General features: G+C 45.1%; 1 protein-coding gene across 9 annotated transcripts in view; it reads left to right on the forward strand.

The window, feature by feature from the left end:
• POGZ (pogo transposable element derived with ZNF domain) overlaps positions 1 to 16,168 on the forward strand; it is a 57,245-nt gene extending 41,077 nt beyond the window's left edge. For 4 of the 9 annotated variants that reach the window (XM_078154861.1, XM_078154859.1, XM_078154862.1 and 1 more), the window contains 15 exons: positions 663 to 771; positions 2,031 to 2,317; positions 2,399 to 2,624; positions 3,122 to 3,228; positions 5,649 to 5,986; positions 6,277 to 6,431; positions 9,366 to 9,466; positions 9,961 to 10,107; positions 11,186 to 11,320; positions 11,460 to 11,632; positions 11,797 to 11,937; positions 12,221 to 12,280; positions 12,429 to 12,541; positions 12,841 to 12,865; positions 12,984 to 16,168. In XM_078154861.1, coding sequence (XP_078010987.1) covers positions 663 to 771; positions 2,031 to 2,317; positions 2,399 to 2,624; positions 3,122 to 3,228; positions 5,649 to 5,986; positions 6,277 to 6,431; positions 9,366 to 9,466; positions 9,961 to 10,107; positions 11,186 to 11,320; positions 11,460 to 11,632; positions 11,797 to 11,937; positions 12,221 to 12,280; positions 12,429 to 12,541; positions 12,841 to 12,865; positions 12,984 to 14,637 — 3,771 coding nt within the window. In that variant the 3' untranslated portion in view covers positions 14,638 to 16,168. Of the gene's footprint in view, positions 1 to 662; positions 772 to 2,030; positions 2,322 to 2,398; positions 2,625 to 3,121; positions 3,229 to 5,648; positions 5,987 to 6,276; positions 6,432 to 9,365; positions 9,467 to 9,960; positions 10,108 to 11,185; positions 11,321 to 11,459; positions 11,633 to 11,796; positions 11,938 to 12,220; positions 12,281 to 12,428; positions 12,542 to 12,840; positions 12,866 to 12,983 lie in introns of all 9 variants that reach the window. The other 5 variants (XM_021005147.2, XM_021005184.2, XM_078154864.1 and 2 more) reach the window with 3 other exon arrangements.
• Positions 16,169 to 16,686: the final 518 nt, after the last annotated feature.

The following is a 16,686-nucleotide window of genomic DNA, read 5'->3' on the forward strand; positions in this document are numbered from 1 at the left end:
CTGGGATTCCTTTGTTACCCGAGGCAAGTTTGAAAATCCCCATCAAGTGAACGTAACCTGTGGAAATCTTTGGGGGAAAAAAGCGTTTGTAAATGTAGGGAGAGAACACACTTGTTATTGATAACATGGTGAGCTAAGGCCAAAAGCTGACCTGGCTCTGAACACTAAGTGAAGCTTCTCTTTGCTGTAGACCCTGAGGTTCCTTAAGTTAGCACCAGTCTTAGTTGGAAATCTGCCAAAGGCTTATGGCCTTTGAAGTGGATTTTTCAAACAATTCTTTAGGTTTATGATTGTTTACCTGTTGAGTCATTCCTGTGATTGCTGTTGGCTTCAGTTTTACTTCTCTGCTTTTACCTGTTTAGAGACTGAGCTAAACTTGGACCCAAGCCTTTTAGATTTGGGTCCTTCTAAGGCAGGAATTAGGCTTTCATCTCTTGAAGTAATATGTTCAAACTGGCTTTGCTTATTAAGGATGTCCCCAAACTGTTCATCTCATTCTTGAAAAGTTCCAACATCGGAGAGACCTGAGAACATGAGAGAGTCTGAGGAGTGTATTTGGACCCAGATTTTACCTGGTACCTAACTTCTGATTCCTGGGCAACCGCGGATCCATATTGATTTGTATTCACGTGTTAAGGTTTGTTTTGCTTTTTTAAATGCAGGGATTTCCTGTAAGGAATGTTCGGCCTGTGCAAAATGCAATGAATCAAGTTGGAATTGTGTTGAATGTACAGCAAGGCCAGACAGTTAGACCAATTACACTAGTTCCAGGTAAGAAAAAACTATTCAGTCGCTTGAACGAAAATGATATCCAACAGAAGTTTTCATTTTACTGTTTTGGGCTAATTAAAAAACCTAATCATGTGTTCTGAGTGTTATCATTGGATTGATTGGAAAACATCCATAGTTTTAAAGATATTTCCAACTTTTGACCTGGAAGGTGATTTAATTGTTTTGGATTCTTACCAACTAACATGAGGCACTAAAATAGGATTTGCCCTATCTGCTTTTTCACCTTTTTTTTCAACTACTCATTTTCATTAATTCCTAGATTTTCAGTGCTCCAGGAACAGCTAGTTGATCCCTGAATTCTATATTTTGTTTCCTGAAATACTTTTGTAGGTCTCTCTCTATTTATGGTGTTGGGTTTTGTAATAACCTGTCTTTGCCTGTGACTGGATTTGGGTGTGAATAAAGTGAATTTCATTCTCTTTGAAGTTAAAATTTTAGCTCGTCACTGACTAGATTATATTTCTTATTGGGTTAAGACTTCAGCCTGACCAACTTATACTTTAGTCCTCTCCCCCTAGTACTTATCAGCTGTGACTCCAGTTCAGACAGATAGTGCACGTTGTTTTAGCTGCAGACTGTGAGCTCTGCCCTGAAGTTTATTTCTCTTGGCCAGGCTTGAAGTCTTCAGGATAACCAACTTACTCTTCAGTGTCAGAATTGTAGTATTGGAGCTGGAAGGGCGCTTAGAGATGATCTCATCCAGCCCTTTTATTTTACAGATGAGGGAACTGCGGCCCGGAAAGGCCACACAGTTAGAGTAGTAGAACTGGGCTTCCTACCCACATTAGCTAACTCCTTTTTCTGTTATGCCATGCTTCCTTCCTTAATTCTAGAGTTGCTTATGTGTGTTCCCTTTAATGCCTTCTGCTGCTGAATTATCAGCTACCCCAGTAGGCCAAATAGGCTTCTGGTTGCAGGTAGTTGGCGAACAGGCTCCTTTAATAATCTGAGTGGCAAGCCCCCCTTCCCAGGGCAAAGCTTGACATTGCTCTCCTCCCCACCTCAAAATCAAGCTGCTCCTGGTTGTGTGCGTAGGTTAACACTTCTTATCAGATTTACTGCCTTCTTGAGTCTCAGGAATCTTTTTGGTGACTTATAGTAGCCTCTAATAAGTCCGTAAAGCCATTTGGAAGAAGGAATTCTCCCATATCCCAATATTTCCAAGCAGTCAGGGAGGCAATACCATGTTTGGGTTAATTGACTGAAGTTTGCAATGTTTCTCTTTGACTTTTCTGAAGCTCCAGGTACCCAGTTTGTTAAACCAACAGTTGGAGTTCCTCAAGTGTTCTCTCAGATGACACAGGTGAGGCCAGGCTCCACGATGCCTGTGAGGCCCACCACCAACACGTTTACCACGGTCATCCCAGCTACCCTCACCATCCGCAGCACCGTCCCGCAGTCCCAGTCTCAGCAGACCAAGTCCACTCCCAGCACCTCAACCACTCCCACTGCCACGCAGCCGACCTCGCTGGGGCAGTTGGCTGTACAGCCACCAGGCCAGTCCAGCCAGGCCCCGAATCCCAAGCTAGGTGAGGCTTGGGAATTGGGGGTGGCCAAGTAGGGATTGGGGTGGGTCAGGAGAACGGATGATTATCATCTGGCAAACCTAGCTCCCTCCTTCCCCTCTCCGCCTGCAGTGAGCATTGCCAGCTTTGTCACTGTCAAGCGACCCGGGGTGACAGGTGAGAATAGCAATGAGGTGGCCAAGCTGGTGAATACCCTCAACACCATCCCTTCCCTGGGCCAGAGCCCTGGGCCAATGGTGGTGTCCAACAACAGCCCTGCCCACAGCTCTCAGAGAACCAGCGGACCTGAGTCATCAGCAATGAAAGGTACATAGCCTGAAAGATCACGAGTCAGTCCAATCACTGACAGAACACCTGCTGAGCACAAAGCACTGTACTAGGCGTAGTGGGGAAAATTTAAAAAGATGACAGCAGGCACAGCTGCCCTCAGGAAGCTTACATTCTGTTGTGGGAGATAGGCCACACATAATGAAAAGTATGAATGAGTAAGCTATTAAAAAAACTATGCAAGTGCTTTGAGGGGAGGGTTGTTGTAATGGTTAGGGTTAGGTGGATTCAGAGAAGGATTCATGAAAGTTGACGAACATGATTTTGAAGGTTGGATTTGGTGAGTAGAGATATTTCCAAACATCAGCAGGAGATCAGTGTAGTGGAATAAGGAAAAAAGCTACAGGCAGGTGCTTTAAACTTAGTGGTCCCTGGTCCCTGGCCCCTGTTCTGACACCCTCCAGGAAGAACTCTCCTGAGATCAGTATGCTTAATGTTCTCAAATCACTACCCTTTACTTTTCCTTTCACTTTCAGTGACTTCTCCAATACCAACATTTGACCTTCAGGATGGTGGCCGGAAAGTCTGCCCACGCTGTAATTCCCAGTTCCGTGTCACTGAAGCTCTGAGAGGTCACATGTGTGTAAGTGATATTTCTATACTGGAAACCAGCTTGAAGGACCATAGGTGGCTCTAAGCAGGGACCCTGGGAGCAAAGACCAAGCAGAGAAAAGAGTAATCTCTTTTTATTTTTGTCTCTTGAAGAAGAGATAAAGATATCACCTCCATTGAATCTATGGAAGGTCCACAAAATACATCTGAGAAAGACTGCAGGAAGTCTGAGTCTCTCAGAGACCATTTCAGTCAAGTCATGCTTCTTAGACTTTCTTTTCCTTTAGTGCTTAAATTAATGTTTTTCTCCAGAGATGAGTCAGGGCCCCACTTGGTTCAGTTCTGTTTTCTCTTTCAAAGAGACTGATCTTGGCTCTAGGAAGGCTATCACAGCAATGATTTGCAGGGTTTGGAAACCCAAGGTAGGTCAGACAGACAGCATCTTGCTGCCTTCAATGAGTTCACATAATTAGGCCTAGATGAACAGCATCTTAGAGTGTGTGGTAAAAGGTGTGGCGGATAGGGTTGCTGAGCCACTTAGTGATCTTTAGACTGTCTTAGAAAAGGGAAATCATGCTATAGAACTAGAAGAGGTCAGATGTCCACATTTTCAAGATGAAACAAGATGAATCTGCAAACCAATGAACTTGTTTCAAATCTTAGCAAAATTTTATAACACATTATTAAAGAGTGATTTTCCATATAACTTAGGAAAGAAAACAGTAATCGTTAACGGAGATCTTGGCTTCGAATGTTGGTCACGCCAGACTAACCTTGTTTCTTTTTTCCACAGAGTGATTAGACTGGTAGATTAGGAAAATTCCATGGACATAATATACTTAGATCATAGTAATAAATTTCACAGTATTTTTCATGCTGTGTTTGTAGATGAAGTGGAATAATATGGGATTGTTGATTGTACAGCATATTTGGAACTGGCTGCAAATGGCCTCGTTATTGAGTTGATGTCTACTTAGAGGAAGCTTTCTGGTGTGCTGCTCCAGGAATCTTTCGTTGACCTTGCATTGTTCAGTATTTTGATCCATACCTTGGATGAAGGCATACGTGCCATACTGAAATCTCCAGGTGATAAAAAAACTTGATAGGAAGGCTAATGCATTGGATGGCAAAGTCAGGATCCAGAAATGCTCAGCTGACTTGAACAGTGGGCTGAATCAAATTATATAAAACTTAATAGGGATAAATGTGAAATTCTACACTTGGGTTCAAAAGACAACTTTAAAATATAGGATAGGGGGAATTGTGGCTAGATAATAGCTTCTGTAATGAAGATCCATGGAACTTAATGTACCACAAGCTTAGCATGAATCAGTGATGTTGACATAGCAGCCAGAAAAGCCAATGAAATCAGTCCTAGGCTGCAGTGAGAGGCCTGGTGTGATCAGGCCACGTCCAGAATACCACTTAGTTCTGGGCAGATGAGAGTGTCCAGGATGGTGAGAAAAACAGAGAACTTGCAGCAGAGAGAATAGTTGAAGGGACTGGGAATGTTTATCCCAGGAAAGAAAAGGCTTAGAGGGGCCTCAGTAGGCATCTTTCAGACGTTTAAAGGGCTTTCGTGTGGTACATTTGATCTACCCAACAGGGCAGAATCTATGCCTAGAAGTTGCCAAGAGTCAGATTTTTAGGTTGAGCATCCAAAGCTTGCTTGCTACCCATCAGAATGCTCCAAAAACACGTTGGGCTTCTTGGAGAGGGAAGAGATTCCCCCTTCACTGGGGCACTTTAAGCTAGAGCCAAATGATCACTTGCTGGGGGCTTTGTAGGAGGGTTTCTTGACTTAACTGGACTTAGACTCATTAATAAGCTCAGAGCCTCCTCCTGCTCTTAGATTCTCTGCTTTGTTTATGCCAGGGAAGGTTGAAGCCAGGAAGTGCTGCATTGAGGAGTTATGGCACCAAAAACTCTTAGGGAAGGGTAAAGTATGATAATAATAATCATCATAATAAACTCATTTGTATAGCATTTGAAGGCTTATAAAGCACTTTAACTCAAAGCAACCCTGTGAGGCAGATAGTGCAAGTATTATGCTCCCCATTTTCTAGATCAGGAAGCTGAGGCTTAGAGATTAGTTATGTCATCACAAACAAGTCATGGTTTCAGACCCAAGACCCCCACACCCATTTCTTCCAACCCTGAGACTAGTGCTCATCCCACCCTGCCTCTCGTTGTCTGAAGGAGGGATCTGAGAGGCATGTGTAATGGGTGGGGGGAGGGGGGTGAAGGGAAGGGGAACATTTGGAGACAATATGTGCAAAAGGAAGAGAAGTTGAGTTATGAGAGTCAGTGAAGAGTCCCCTAAAACTATTCAAAACTAAATGCAGTTTGTGAGATTTGGGCTAAAATTTGGACTGAAATCTTCTGAGCTACTTTGCTCTAGCTCACTCTAATGCTGACCACACACAATTGGTGTGATTATTATCTCCATAGTACTGCTGCCCAGACTTGGTTGATTTCCTGAAGAAGGGAAAGCCCCTTGATTCAGAGCCCAGCATCCCATCAGCAACAAAGCCACCATCCCCAGAGAAGACTGCTCCCATGCCCTCGACACCCTCTTCTACACCTGCTCCTACCCTGTCGCCACCTGCCAAGGCCCCTGAGCCCATGGAGAATTCAAGTGATGTCACCCAGAGCAAGCTCATCATGTTAGTGGATGACTTCTATTATGGACGGGACAGCGGCAAAGTGAGCCAGCTCCTCAACTTTCCTAAGGTGCCCACATCCTTTCGATGCCCACACTGCACAAAAAGGCTTAAAAACAATATCCGGTAAGTTTATACCGCCTTTTATGTTTCATAGTAACTAATTGTTTATCTTTGCTGAGTCCATCAGGAGTAGGTAGAGCTTGTAGCAGGAAGGCTGAGGTTCTTTCTCCATCAGCAGGAACTTCCTAGGAGAGGGAGGGAGGCCAGTGAATCTCCTTCCACAGACATCTTTCCACAGTGTGGGAAAGTTTCTGTCCTGTGAATGAGGAGGACAGCAGGGCAGCTCTTGGACCCTGACCCTGCTTCTGGGGCTTGTCATGTTACCTGGTCTTCCTCTTCATGCTGCCCTGCAGATTCATGAACCATATGAAGCACCACGTGGAGCTGGACCAGCAGAATGGTGAGGTGGACGTTCACACCATCTGCCAGCACTGCTACCGCCAGTTTTCCACTCCCTTCCAGCTCCAGTGCCACCTGGAAAATGTTCACAGCCCCTACGAGTCTACCAGTGAGTATGAGAGTTGCCTTAGGCCACTGGGCAGCTGTCATCATACGAATATGTGGGTAGGGGTCAGCATAGAAGGAGTGTGGTTTTTGGTTTTCATTTTTATTCAGACTCTTCATTTACAACCTGCATTCTTGTAGGATTAATCTTCATGTCTTGGAGTATGAGGCCCTAAGTGATTTAGGAACTTGGTTTCAGACTGTGGGGAGAACAAGTGTGTGTGTGTGTGTGTGTGTGTGTGTGTGTGTGTGTGTGTGTGTGTGATAATCTTTTTTCACCCCTAGTGGTAGAGGGGTGGGGGCAGTTAGTTATTTTGTTTCATTACTCTTGATTTATTCTTTTTGGGGGGTAGGGGTGAAGCAATCAGGGTTAAGTGACTTGTCCAGGGTCACATAGCTAGTAAGTGTCAAGTGTCTGAGGCCAGATTTGAACTCAGATCCCCCTGATTCCAAGGCTGGAGCTCTATCCACTGAACCACCTAGCTGCCCCTTGATTTAATCTTTAACAAGTTTTAGGTTTCCACCAAGGCTAGTAATTGTGGAATTTTGTGAGACCACAGAAGAAGCATAAGGCAGGGGCTTTAGCCTCAAGGAATATTTCATCTTGTCAAAAGAGAATATTTATCTGTATGAAATAATTAGAAGATTCTGTAGATGATGAGAAGATTAAAAAGTATATTTACATACCAAATGCTGTGGCATAGATCATTTTCAGAGGAGGGAGAGATGAGTATGGGTTAGAGCCAGCAGGTAAAAGGTTTTAAAAAGTGGAAACTGAGATAATGAAGAACTGGTATGATTTGAACAGGCGGAAAATAAGGGGAGGGCATTCCAAGCTAGGGAAATGAGAGCACGAGAAAAAAGGTGCAGAGACATGGACGAGGAACCATGAAGGAGACAAAGGGAGACCTGCCTTCCTTGGAGTAATTGTTTCTCCAGGGCCAGCACTCTCTGTGTATAGTAGACACTTTATTAAACTGTGACATGAAGGGATGAGGGTTGCAGAGTGTAGAACAGCCTGAGCGCCATTTTGAAGAATTTAAATCTGATCTCGTAAATCAAGGGCTGCCAGCTTGACCAAGGGAAAGAAAGAGAATTCCCTGGGGCTAATAAGGAAGACCCATCTGGACAGGTCCCTGCAGAGAGGGGACATTTCACTTGCTTCAAACTGTTAATACCTTATCTATTATACTGCAAGAATTGATACATGTTTACATTGTTTATTTGTACTGAAAATTGATTTGGTTTAAATTTTTGAACAGGATTTTTGCTTTATTGAAAATAGCATAGAAGAAAACCATAAATGGATAAGAGTTTCTTCTGAGCAACCTGCCTCTTATTTATTCTTCCCGCCTTACCATTCTTGTCTTTTAGTTTTAGTTTAGTCAAGTCAGCAAACACTTTTTAAGCACCTACGGTGTGCTCGATATTCTCCTGAGCACTGGGGACACAAAATTAAAAACAGTCCCTCCCCTCAAAGAGCTCTCTGTCTATTGGGGAGGACAGCATGCAAACATCTATGTGCAAACGTATATACAGAATAAACTATCGAAGATAATCACAAAGGAGGAAGGAAACATGCATTCATTTAATGCCTGCCACATGTCAGACACTGTGCTAAACACTTTACAATTATGACCTCATGAACCTCACAACAACCTTGGGAGGTAGGTGCTATTATCCTCACTTTATGGTTGAAGAAACTGAGGCAAACAAAGGTTGAGTGATTTGCCCAGGTTCACACAAAACTAGTAAATGTCTGAGGCTGGATTTGAACTCGGGTCTTCCCTGAATCCATGCCAGTGCTTTATTCATGGTGCCATGCAGCTGCCTCTAGTTAAGAGGGAGAAGAGAAGAGGACCCAGAATAGGATTGATGCAATACTGGAGGTCAGGAAAGGTTAGGGCTGTATAAAAAGATCTCAAAATCGTTTGCATAAAGGTGCTGCTTGACTCCTGGCAGCTGATGAGATAGGTAGCCAGAAGAAATATCATGGGAGGAGAAAAGAAGGATGGTTAGTGGGCATGATCTATGAAGATCTAGCCACGGAGACCAAGAAGTTATAATCAGGGAGGACAGAACCAGGAGAGAGCAGTGTCATGAAACCGTAGAGAGAGGAAGGAGGGTGACAAGCAGTGTTAGAGGCTTCAAGAGCTCCAGCAGCATGAGGTTAGAGAGAAGGCCTATTGGAGGTGACCAGAAGAGGTCATGGGGATTCAGCTGAATGAGGAATTGGGGAGCCAGACTGCACAGATGTAGAGGAGAGTAAAAAGAAAGTGGAGGCCTTTGCATATTTTATAGGAATATAAATTGAGACCAGTCTGTTATCAGTAATCGGTGGTATATATAAATTATTCGGTTAAAAGTTTGTCTTTTGCATTTATCAACTATATTCATGAATTGTGGTGAAAACTTCATGTTTTCTTAGAATATGCACTTAATAAATGTATTGAATGGACAGCACATTCAAAGGACTGGATACTTTGAGTTACTGTTATTTTTTGGTTCTGACTTGTGATTTTATCTGTGTAGGGAACTCTCAGGGTGGAAATTCTCTTCCCTCATGTAAACGGGGTACTCGTCTCCAAATTAACAGACTTAGAGGGTGACTTGGGGTACTGTGGGATGAAATCCCTTGCTCATAGTCATGCATGAGCTCATACATTTCAGACAGGACTTGAATCCAGCTCTTCTCAATTCCAAGGCTGACCTGTCCCCCTGTCCCCTGTCCATTGTACCATGCTGATTCTCACTTCTCCTTAGAGTATCAGTATGACCGTGATGATGATTTTCCCCTCTGCTAGCACATACTAAGGGCTTGATAAAAGTTAACATGAATTTCTGTGAAGGTGCCATGAGAGAAAAATATGTCAGGTTTGAAGACTGTTGGGTTGACCTCTTGCTTCCCGCCCCCCGCTCCTTCCCCTTCCCCTTACAGCTAAGTGCAAGATTTGTGAGTGGGCATTTGAGAGTGAGCCCTTGTTCCTCCAGCACATGAAGGACACCCACAAGCCCGGGGAGATGCCTTACGTTTGCCAGGTATCACTTTACTTTCTGACTCTTCCCTCATTGTCCACTGTGGGGACGTGCCAGTCAGCAAGCCTGCACCGTGCTCAGGGCCTCGGGGGGCATTCACACAGGATTAACGCATTGTATCACAAGAGTGTTGAATGGTGTGTGTGTGAGGGCCTGTTTTCATTTCCAAAATTTGCCCCCTTTAGAAGATTCATACCCAAGGAGGGAAACTTGTATGTTTTCTTCTGGTCCAGAATATTGACTTGTGCCTCTCCTCCTTGACCCTGCTTCTTCTCTGTATCTGCCAGCCCGGGACACCCACATAGGAGTTTTTTAAGCTTAGCTCCACTTGTGTACCACTCTAGCAATAACTGGGGGTTCTATGCCTTTGAGAGAACTGCTGCTTTTCCCAGCATGGTTATGTGTTTTATCTGTGTCGGGACAGGACTTGGCCACCTCTCCTGGCTGTGGCCTGGCCACTTCACCCCTGACCTTCCATCCCATCCCCCCATGATTAGGTGTGTCAGTACCGCTCTTCACTGTACTCAGAGGTGGACGGTCATTTTCGCATGATTCATGAGGACACCCGGCATCTGCTCTGTCCCTACTGTCTGAAGGTCTTCAAAAATGGCAATGCATTCCAGCAACATTTCATGAGGCACCAGGTAACTAACTTCCCCTTGCCTCTCACTTATAGCTTGCCAATGCTGACGCTGAAGCTTGGCTAGGCAGACAAGTTTATTATTAGTCTTGGTCCCTTAAAAGAAAGCTCTAGCCCTCCTGTGTTCAATAATCTGACCTCACCTAGGTCTTTTGGCCTTACAGAAAAGGCAAAAAAAGCGACCCCAGGAACGATTATTGCTAACCTAGCTTGAACACTCCGTACCAGGGCTTGTCAAACTTGATTGCAGGGGAAGCTGTCAGCATTGATATGATGAGGCTGCTAGTGAAACCATAGTGCACTGGGCATGGAGTCAGGAAGGCTTGAGTTCAGATCCAGCCCCAGACACTTAATAGCTGTGTGACCATGGGCAAGTCACTTAACTTCTGTTTGCCTCAGTTTCCTCAACTGTAAAATGGGGATAATAATAGCACCCACCTGGCAGGGTTGTTGTGAGGATCAAATGTGATAATATTTATAGGGCTTAGTACAGTGCCTGGCACACAGTAGGTACCATGTAAATGCTTATCCCTTTCCCTTTCCTTCCCTTTCTCAGATGCACTTCAACAGTAGGAGCCCTCTCTTTGTCAGAGTCAAATAAAATCAATCAGTCAATCAATCAGCAAGCATGTACTAAGAGCCTTCTAGGTGCCAGGCCCTTTGCTAGTCACTGGGAATACAAATACAGTGAAGGAAAAAATCCCTCCTCAAAGGGACCTTTCAGGTGATCCTATACAATTTGTTCAGGGATAGAGAATATTCCCATTCCTAAGACAGAGAGATTGAGGTGTTGAGTGATTTGCCTAACACAAATCAGCAAATCAGGAAGAACTGAGAGGATGACTCTAGCCTTTGAGTCCAGCCTCTTGAAGAGCAGGGAGCGCTGTCCTCATGGGCCTTTACTTTTTCCTTCTCTTAAACAAAATTCCCAACCAAAGTAAATGGGTGTGAAGTGTCTGCTGGCTTTTGACCTGCCCTTTCTCAGCTAAGGGAATGACTCTCACCTTGGGCCCTTTAGGTTTGCTTTTGCTTTGGGTTTTTTTGTTTTGTTTTGTTTTTTTTTAATGTCTCTCATTCCTCAGAAGAAGAGTGTCTATCACTGTAATAAATGCCGGCTGCAGTTTCTGTTTGCCAAGGACAAAATAGAGCACAAACTTCAGCATCACAAAACTTTCCGCAAACCCAAGCAGCTGGAAGGCCTGAAACCAGGCACCAAGGTAAAGGGGCCAGGGCTGCTGGGAGATACAGAGCAGATCAGGAGGCGTGTCAGCATCTTAACATTTCATCCTCCTTCCGCACTGGAGACCAGGAGTCAGCATGTCTGTCTAAATATACCTTCTGTTTGTCTATTTTCAGGTGACCATCCGGGCATCCCGAGGACAGCCACGAACAGTGCCTGTCTCTTCAAATGACACACTACCTAATGCCTTGCAAGAGGCAGCCCCCATGACTACCCCAGCAGACCCTCTTCCCATCTTCCTTTATCCCCCAGTCCAGCGAAGCATCCAGAAGAAAGCTGTCAAGAAAATGTCAGCGCCTTCCACTAAGTGCTGGGCCACTAGGGGCTGGTTGGGTAGAATGGTTGCCAAACACCGAGGCAGTTTGGTAGCCTTTGTGTGGGTTCCTAGAGGAACCCCTGTAGCACTAGTGAGATTGACCCAACACTAACGAGATTCTCCGTTTCTCTTAGCAGGAGTGTCATGGGCCGGCAGACATGCCTGGAGTGCAGTTTTGAGATCCCCGATTTCCCCAATCACTTCCCTACCTATGTACACTGCTCCCTGTGTCGCTATAGCACCTGCTGTTCCAGGGCGTATGCCAACCACATGATCAAGTAGGCCATGTGACCAGACATCGGCACCTCCTGCTGCTCCCTTAGCATCCTAAGATCTCTAGAATCCATTCCCTCTCCCCCTGCCTGCACGAGGCCTCAGGCCTTCTAAACTTTACTGTCCATTAGTTTTCATGTGTCATTTTCTAACCTGGTAGGAAGAAAGGGATTGAGAAAGTGCCTGGAGCCAGGAGGGTGGAAGCAGCATCTCTGCTGTTGGGGCTGTTGCAAGTAGCAGCCGGTATCTCTAGTTGTATGGGTTAACATCAGTTTTCTTTTGCCTCAGCAATCATGTTCCACGGAAGAGCCCCAAGTACTTGGCTTTGTTTAAGAACTCTACTGTCGGGTAAGAGCAAGCATGATGATTATAATGTTATTACCAAGGATTTAATATTTTCTTGGGACTACATTAGATGTGGTTGGGGAGAATAAGAAAAATGGAGCTCGTTTCTCAAACATCTGTTTGCCTCATGGCACCTTTTATTTTGTCTCAGCGGGGTCAAACTGGCCTGTACTTCTTGCGTCTTTGTTACTTCTGTGGGAGATGCCATGGCTAAACATCTGGTCTTCAATCCATCGCATCAATCCAGCAATGTCCTACCACGAGGTCAGTTGGGGAGGGAACAAGAAGGGGGGGAGAGGGGTGTTGTGTCAGGAATTTATTTTGAGGAAGAAAAGATTAGACAGAATGGTGAGCTCCTACTGACTGAGAAAGCAGCCGTATTTCTAGCTGGCCTCAGTTGTCCCCTCCTCAGTTTCTGCCTGGGGTTTGCTGCATTAAAGGAAGGAGTATTGTCTTTATATGTATGGTTGAGGTTAAAACCTTGGCTATTACTGATCTTAGAGTGGGGGAGAGTTCCTGTTTCTCATTGAACTAACCATCTCCTTTGCCTTCTCATTCTGCAGGACTGACTTGGCTATCCCACTCCAGGTAACCAAATTCCTTCTTCGATGCCTTTGTTTCAGTGTTGAGTATTTTGGTCCTTTCCTCCCTATTTCTTCTGTTATTCAAAAGAGGACTTTGTTTTTGCTCTCCTTTTTTCTTCCAGGCATGGCCAGGCCCATGACCGGGGCATGAAGAATACCTACCCTTCTGCTTTTCCCCACAACAAAGTTGCCACTGTGAAACCTATGGGCGCCCCCTCTGAGTGTGGGGAGCCACCTGTACCCCAGGCCCAGCTGCTCTCAGCAACATCTCCACTTCTGTCCTCTCCATCGGCCTCTAGCTGCCCTCAGACTCCAGCAGCACCCCCTCTGCATGTGGAGGGAGCCGAGTGCCTGAGTCTTGATGAGCAAGAGGAAGGGGCCCTAGTTATGTCGGAACCTGAGCCAGCTGCAGCTGGGGGCCTCGGCGGAGCCGGCAAGAAGGAACAGCTGTCGGTAAAGAAGCTGCGAGTGGTACTGTTTGCCTTGTGCTGCAATACTGAACAGGCAGCCGAGCATTTCCGCAACCCACAACGACGTATTCGGCGTTGGCTGCGGCGCTTCCAGGCCTCCCAAGGAGAGAATCTGGAGGGCAAGTATCTGAGCTTAGAAGCCGAGGAGAAGTTGGCTGAATGGGTCCTGACACAGCGGGAGCAGCAGCTTCCCGTCAATGAAGAAACACTTTTCCAGAAGGCCACCAAAATTGGGCGTTCACTAGAGGGTGGTTTCAAGATCTCCTATGAGTGGGCAGTGAGGTTCATGCTTCGGCACCACCTGACCCCTCATGCCCGGCGAGCAGTGGCTCATACCCTGCCCAAGGAAGTGGCAGAAAATGCCGGGCTCTTCATTGAATTTGTGCAGCGGCAGATCCATACCCAGGACCTGCCTCTTTCCATGATCGTGGCCATTGATGAGATCTCCCTGTTTCTGGATGCTGAGGTGCTGAGCAGTGATGATCGGAAGGAGAATGCCCTGCAGACAGTAGGCACAGGGGAGCCATGGTGTGATGTTGTGTTGTCCATCCTGGCAGATGGTACAGTCCTTCCCACCCTGGTCTTCTATAGGGGGCAGATGGAGCAACCTACCAACGTGCCAGAGTCTATCCTGCTGGAGGCCAAAGAGAGTGGCTACAGTGATGATGAGATCATGGAGCTGTGGTCATCACGGGTGTGGCAGAAGCACACGGCGTGCCAGCGCAGCAAGGGCATGCTGGTGATGGACTGCCATCGCACCCACCTGTCCGAGGAAGTGTTGTCTATGCTTAGTTCCTACAGCACCCTTCCCGCCGTGGTGCCCGCAGGGTGTAGCTCCAAGATCCAGCCTTTGGATGTGTGTATCAAAAGAACTGTCAAGAACTTCATACACAAGAAGTGGAAAGAGCAGGCCCGCGAAATGGCAGATGGCACATGTGATTCCGACATCCTCCTCCAGCTGGTGCTTTGTTGGTTGGCAGAGGTGCTGGAGGTCATCGGGGACTGCCCAGAGTTAGTCCAGCAGTCCTTCTTGGTGGCCAGCGTCCTGCCGGGCCCCGACGGCACTGCTAACTCAGCCACCCGTAACGCTGACATGCAGGAGGAGCTGATCACCTCTCTGGAGGAGCAGCTGAAGCTGAATGGGGAGCAGACTGAGGAGGAGCCTGCAGCCTCCACCCCCCAATCTAGACCATCCCCTGAAGAAGTACCCGAGCCTGAGAGCCTTCACCAGCTCTTCGAAGGTGAAAGCGAGACAGAGTCTTTCTATGGCTTTGAAGAGGCTGACCTGGATTTGATGGAAGTCTGAGGGCTAGCATCCTGGGGAAGGGAAGAGTAGGCAAGGTGGGGAGTGAGGTACAAGGGGATGGGAACTTTGGTTTTTCATTTTCTACCCACCCATCCTTGTGTTGGTTCATGCTTCCCTTTGAATTAGGAAACTAACAGATCACATCTGAGCTGAGGAGCTGGCCAAAGGCCATTCAGTTTCTGCAGAAAACAGCTTTTCATGACTTTTAAAAAAAAAATTAAATCACTGTGTTTGGTATTTTTCCAGCGAAACTCAAGAAAAAGAAAAAAAATCCATCACGGGTGAATGATTTTTTTTTTGTTTGTTCTCCCTCTTACCTCAACTGTATCATCGTTCTGTTTTTTTTATCGTGCGGCTGATGTCTTTGGGCATGATACTATCTAACCATTGTCAATGTGAGACCATTTCTGAAGATGGGAAAGACAAAAATATGTAGCTGACAAACTGGTATATTATATATATATATATATATATATTATATATATGTATGTATGTATATGTGTGTATATACACATATACATATATATAAACTTTTTTCCATTGTGGTCTTAACACTTTTTATACATAAAAGGGAAAAAAAGATTAAAAAAAAATCACCAAACTCAAGTCTCCCCTATTCCACCTTTTTTCTCCTTTCCTCCCCAGAGATGTTGGTTTCTGCAGTGACCTAGTTATAAAATTGTGGCTTTAAAAATGCGTGAAACCGTCTCTAATTATCCAGAATGTTTTTTGGATTTTTAAAAGTAATTTTCACAGAAAGTAAATAAGCTCTCACTTTTGTTTGTGAATACTTGACTCCCTTTCCCCACTCTTGCCCCTCTGCTCCTTCCCTCTCTCCTGATGAGAGATTTATCTTATATCTAGAGATGTGGGAACCTGGAGTAAACAAAGTAACTGAAGGCTAAGGCACACAGTGGGGCGTGGGATCTCCCTCCCCCATGTTGCTGGTCTGGATCCTGCCAGCTTCCTTATGAATAGAGGGTCCTGGGGTGAGAAGGAAAAGCCCAAGCCTGCTCAGGAGATTGTGTGCACCAATAGCCAGGAGGCATAGTCATACAGGCCATGGTTAACCTTAAAAAAAAAAATTTTTTTTAAAGGTAAAAAAATGTAGCCAATACCCCTGTGGCTTTGCCACACTTCCCCTAGAGCTAGAGAGAACCCAACCTGGAGACAAGATAGACTGGGGTGTGCACAGAGACATTGTATCTTTTTATTTTTCACTGCCAGCTTCAAAGAAGAAAAAAAAGGAAAAAAACCACAATTTTTCTACAATTTGCATGTTTGAGGGGTTTTTTTTAATTGTATGTACTTAAGGTATAAACTGAAATAAATGCATTTTGACATAACAGTAAAGAGAAGAAAAAAAACCACCAGCCCACCTCGCCCACGGCTACACGGTTCTGTTTGTCCATCCTGAGGTTTTTAGCAACTTTCCCTCCAGGGAGCCGAGAGGCAGTGTGCACAGACCTGTAAATGATTCATCTTTAAAATGTACATAAGTGGAACATTTAATAAAACCAGGGAAAATGGATTTATAAACAACTTGTTTTTATTCTGGGTATCCTTGTCTTTGGAGTGATAAGCCTGATTTGTATCCCCTACTTGTGCCCCACCCTCAGAATTTAGCAAGAAATCATCTCTTATCGAATCAAATGTTTAAGAAACTGCCCTTCCAGAAACAAGTTTGTTGGGTGTTAAAGAGCAAGTTGGGTGGAGGTGGGAATAAAAGAGGCTGGCATTTGATACTGTGTTGACCATTCTACCTAGGCAGAACCTCTTCCTGTTTCCATTACTTCCCAGTAGACTTTAGTATTGACTATCTTTGGGGCTACATGGGACCTGGAGAATTCAGAGCAGAAAAGTCATGTCTAAGTAGTTGAATTACTTGATAACTAGGTACGTAACTTAAGAGGGGAATGATCATACATAACGGGGAAATACACCTCTTGTTGATTTCAAGTTTAGCTAAGGATGGAATATAATTACATAATTTATACTTGGCTTTGAAATTCAACTGCCTTGGAAATGGGTTTTACTTTAAAAATGTTT

The sequence above is a fragment of the Phascolarctos cinereus genome, unplaced genomic scaffold, assembly GCF_003287225.1.
Source record: "Phascolarctos cinereus isolate Bilbo 61053 unplaced genomic scaffold, phaCin_HiC Scaffold_5;HRSCAF=322, whole genome shotgun sequence".
NCBI classification, from domain to species: domain Eukaryota; kingdom Metazoa; phylum Chordata; class Mammalia; order Diprotodontia; family Phascolarctidae; genus Phascolarctos; species Phascolarctos cinereus.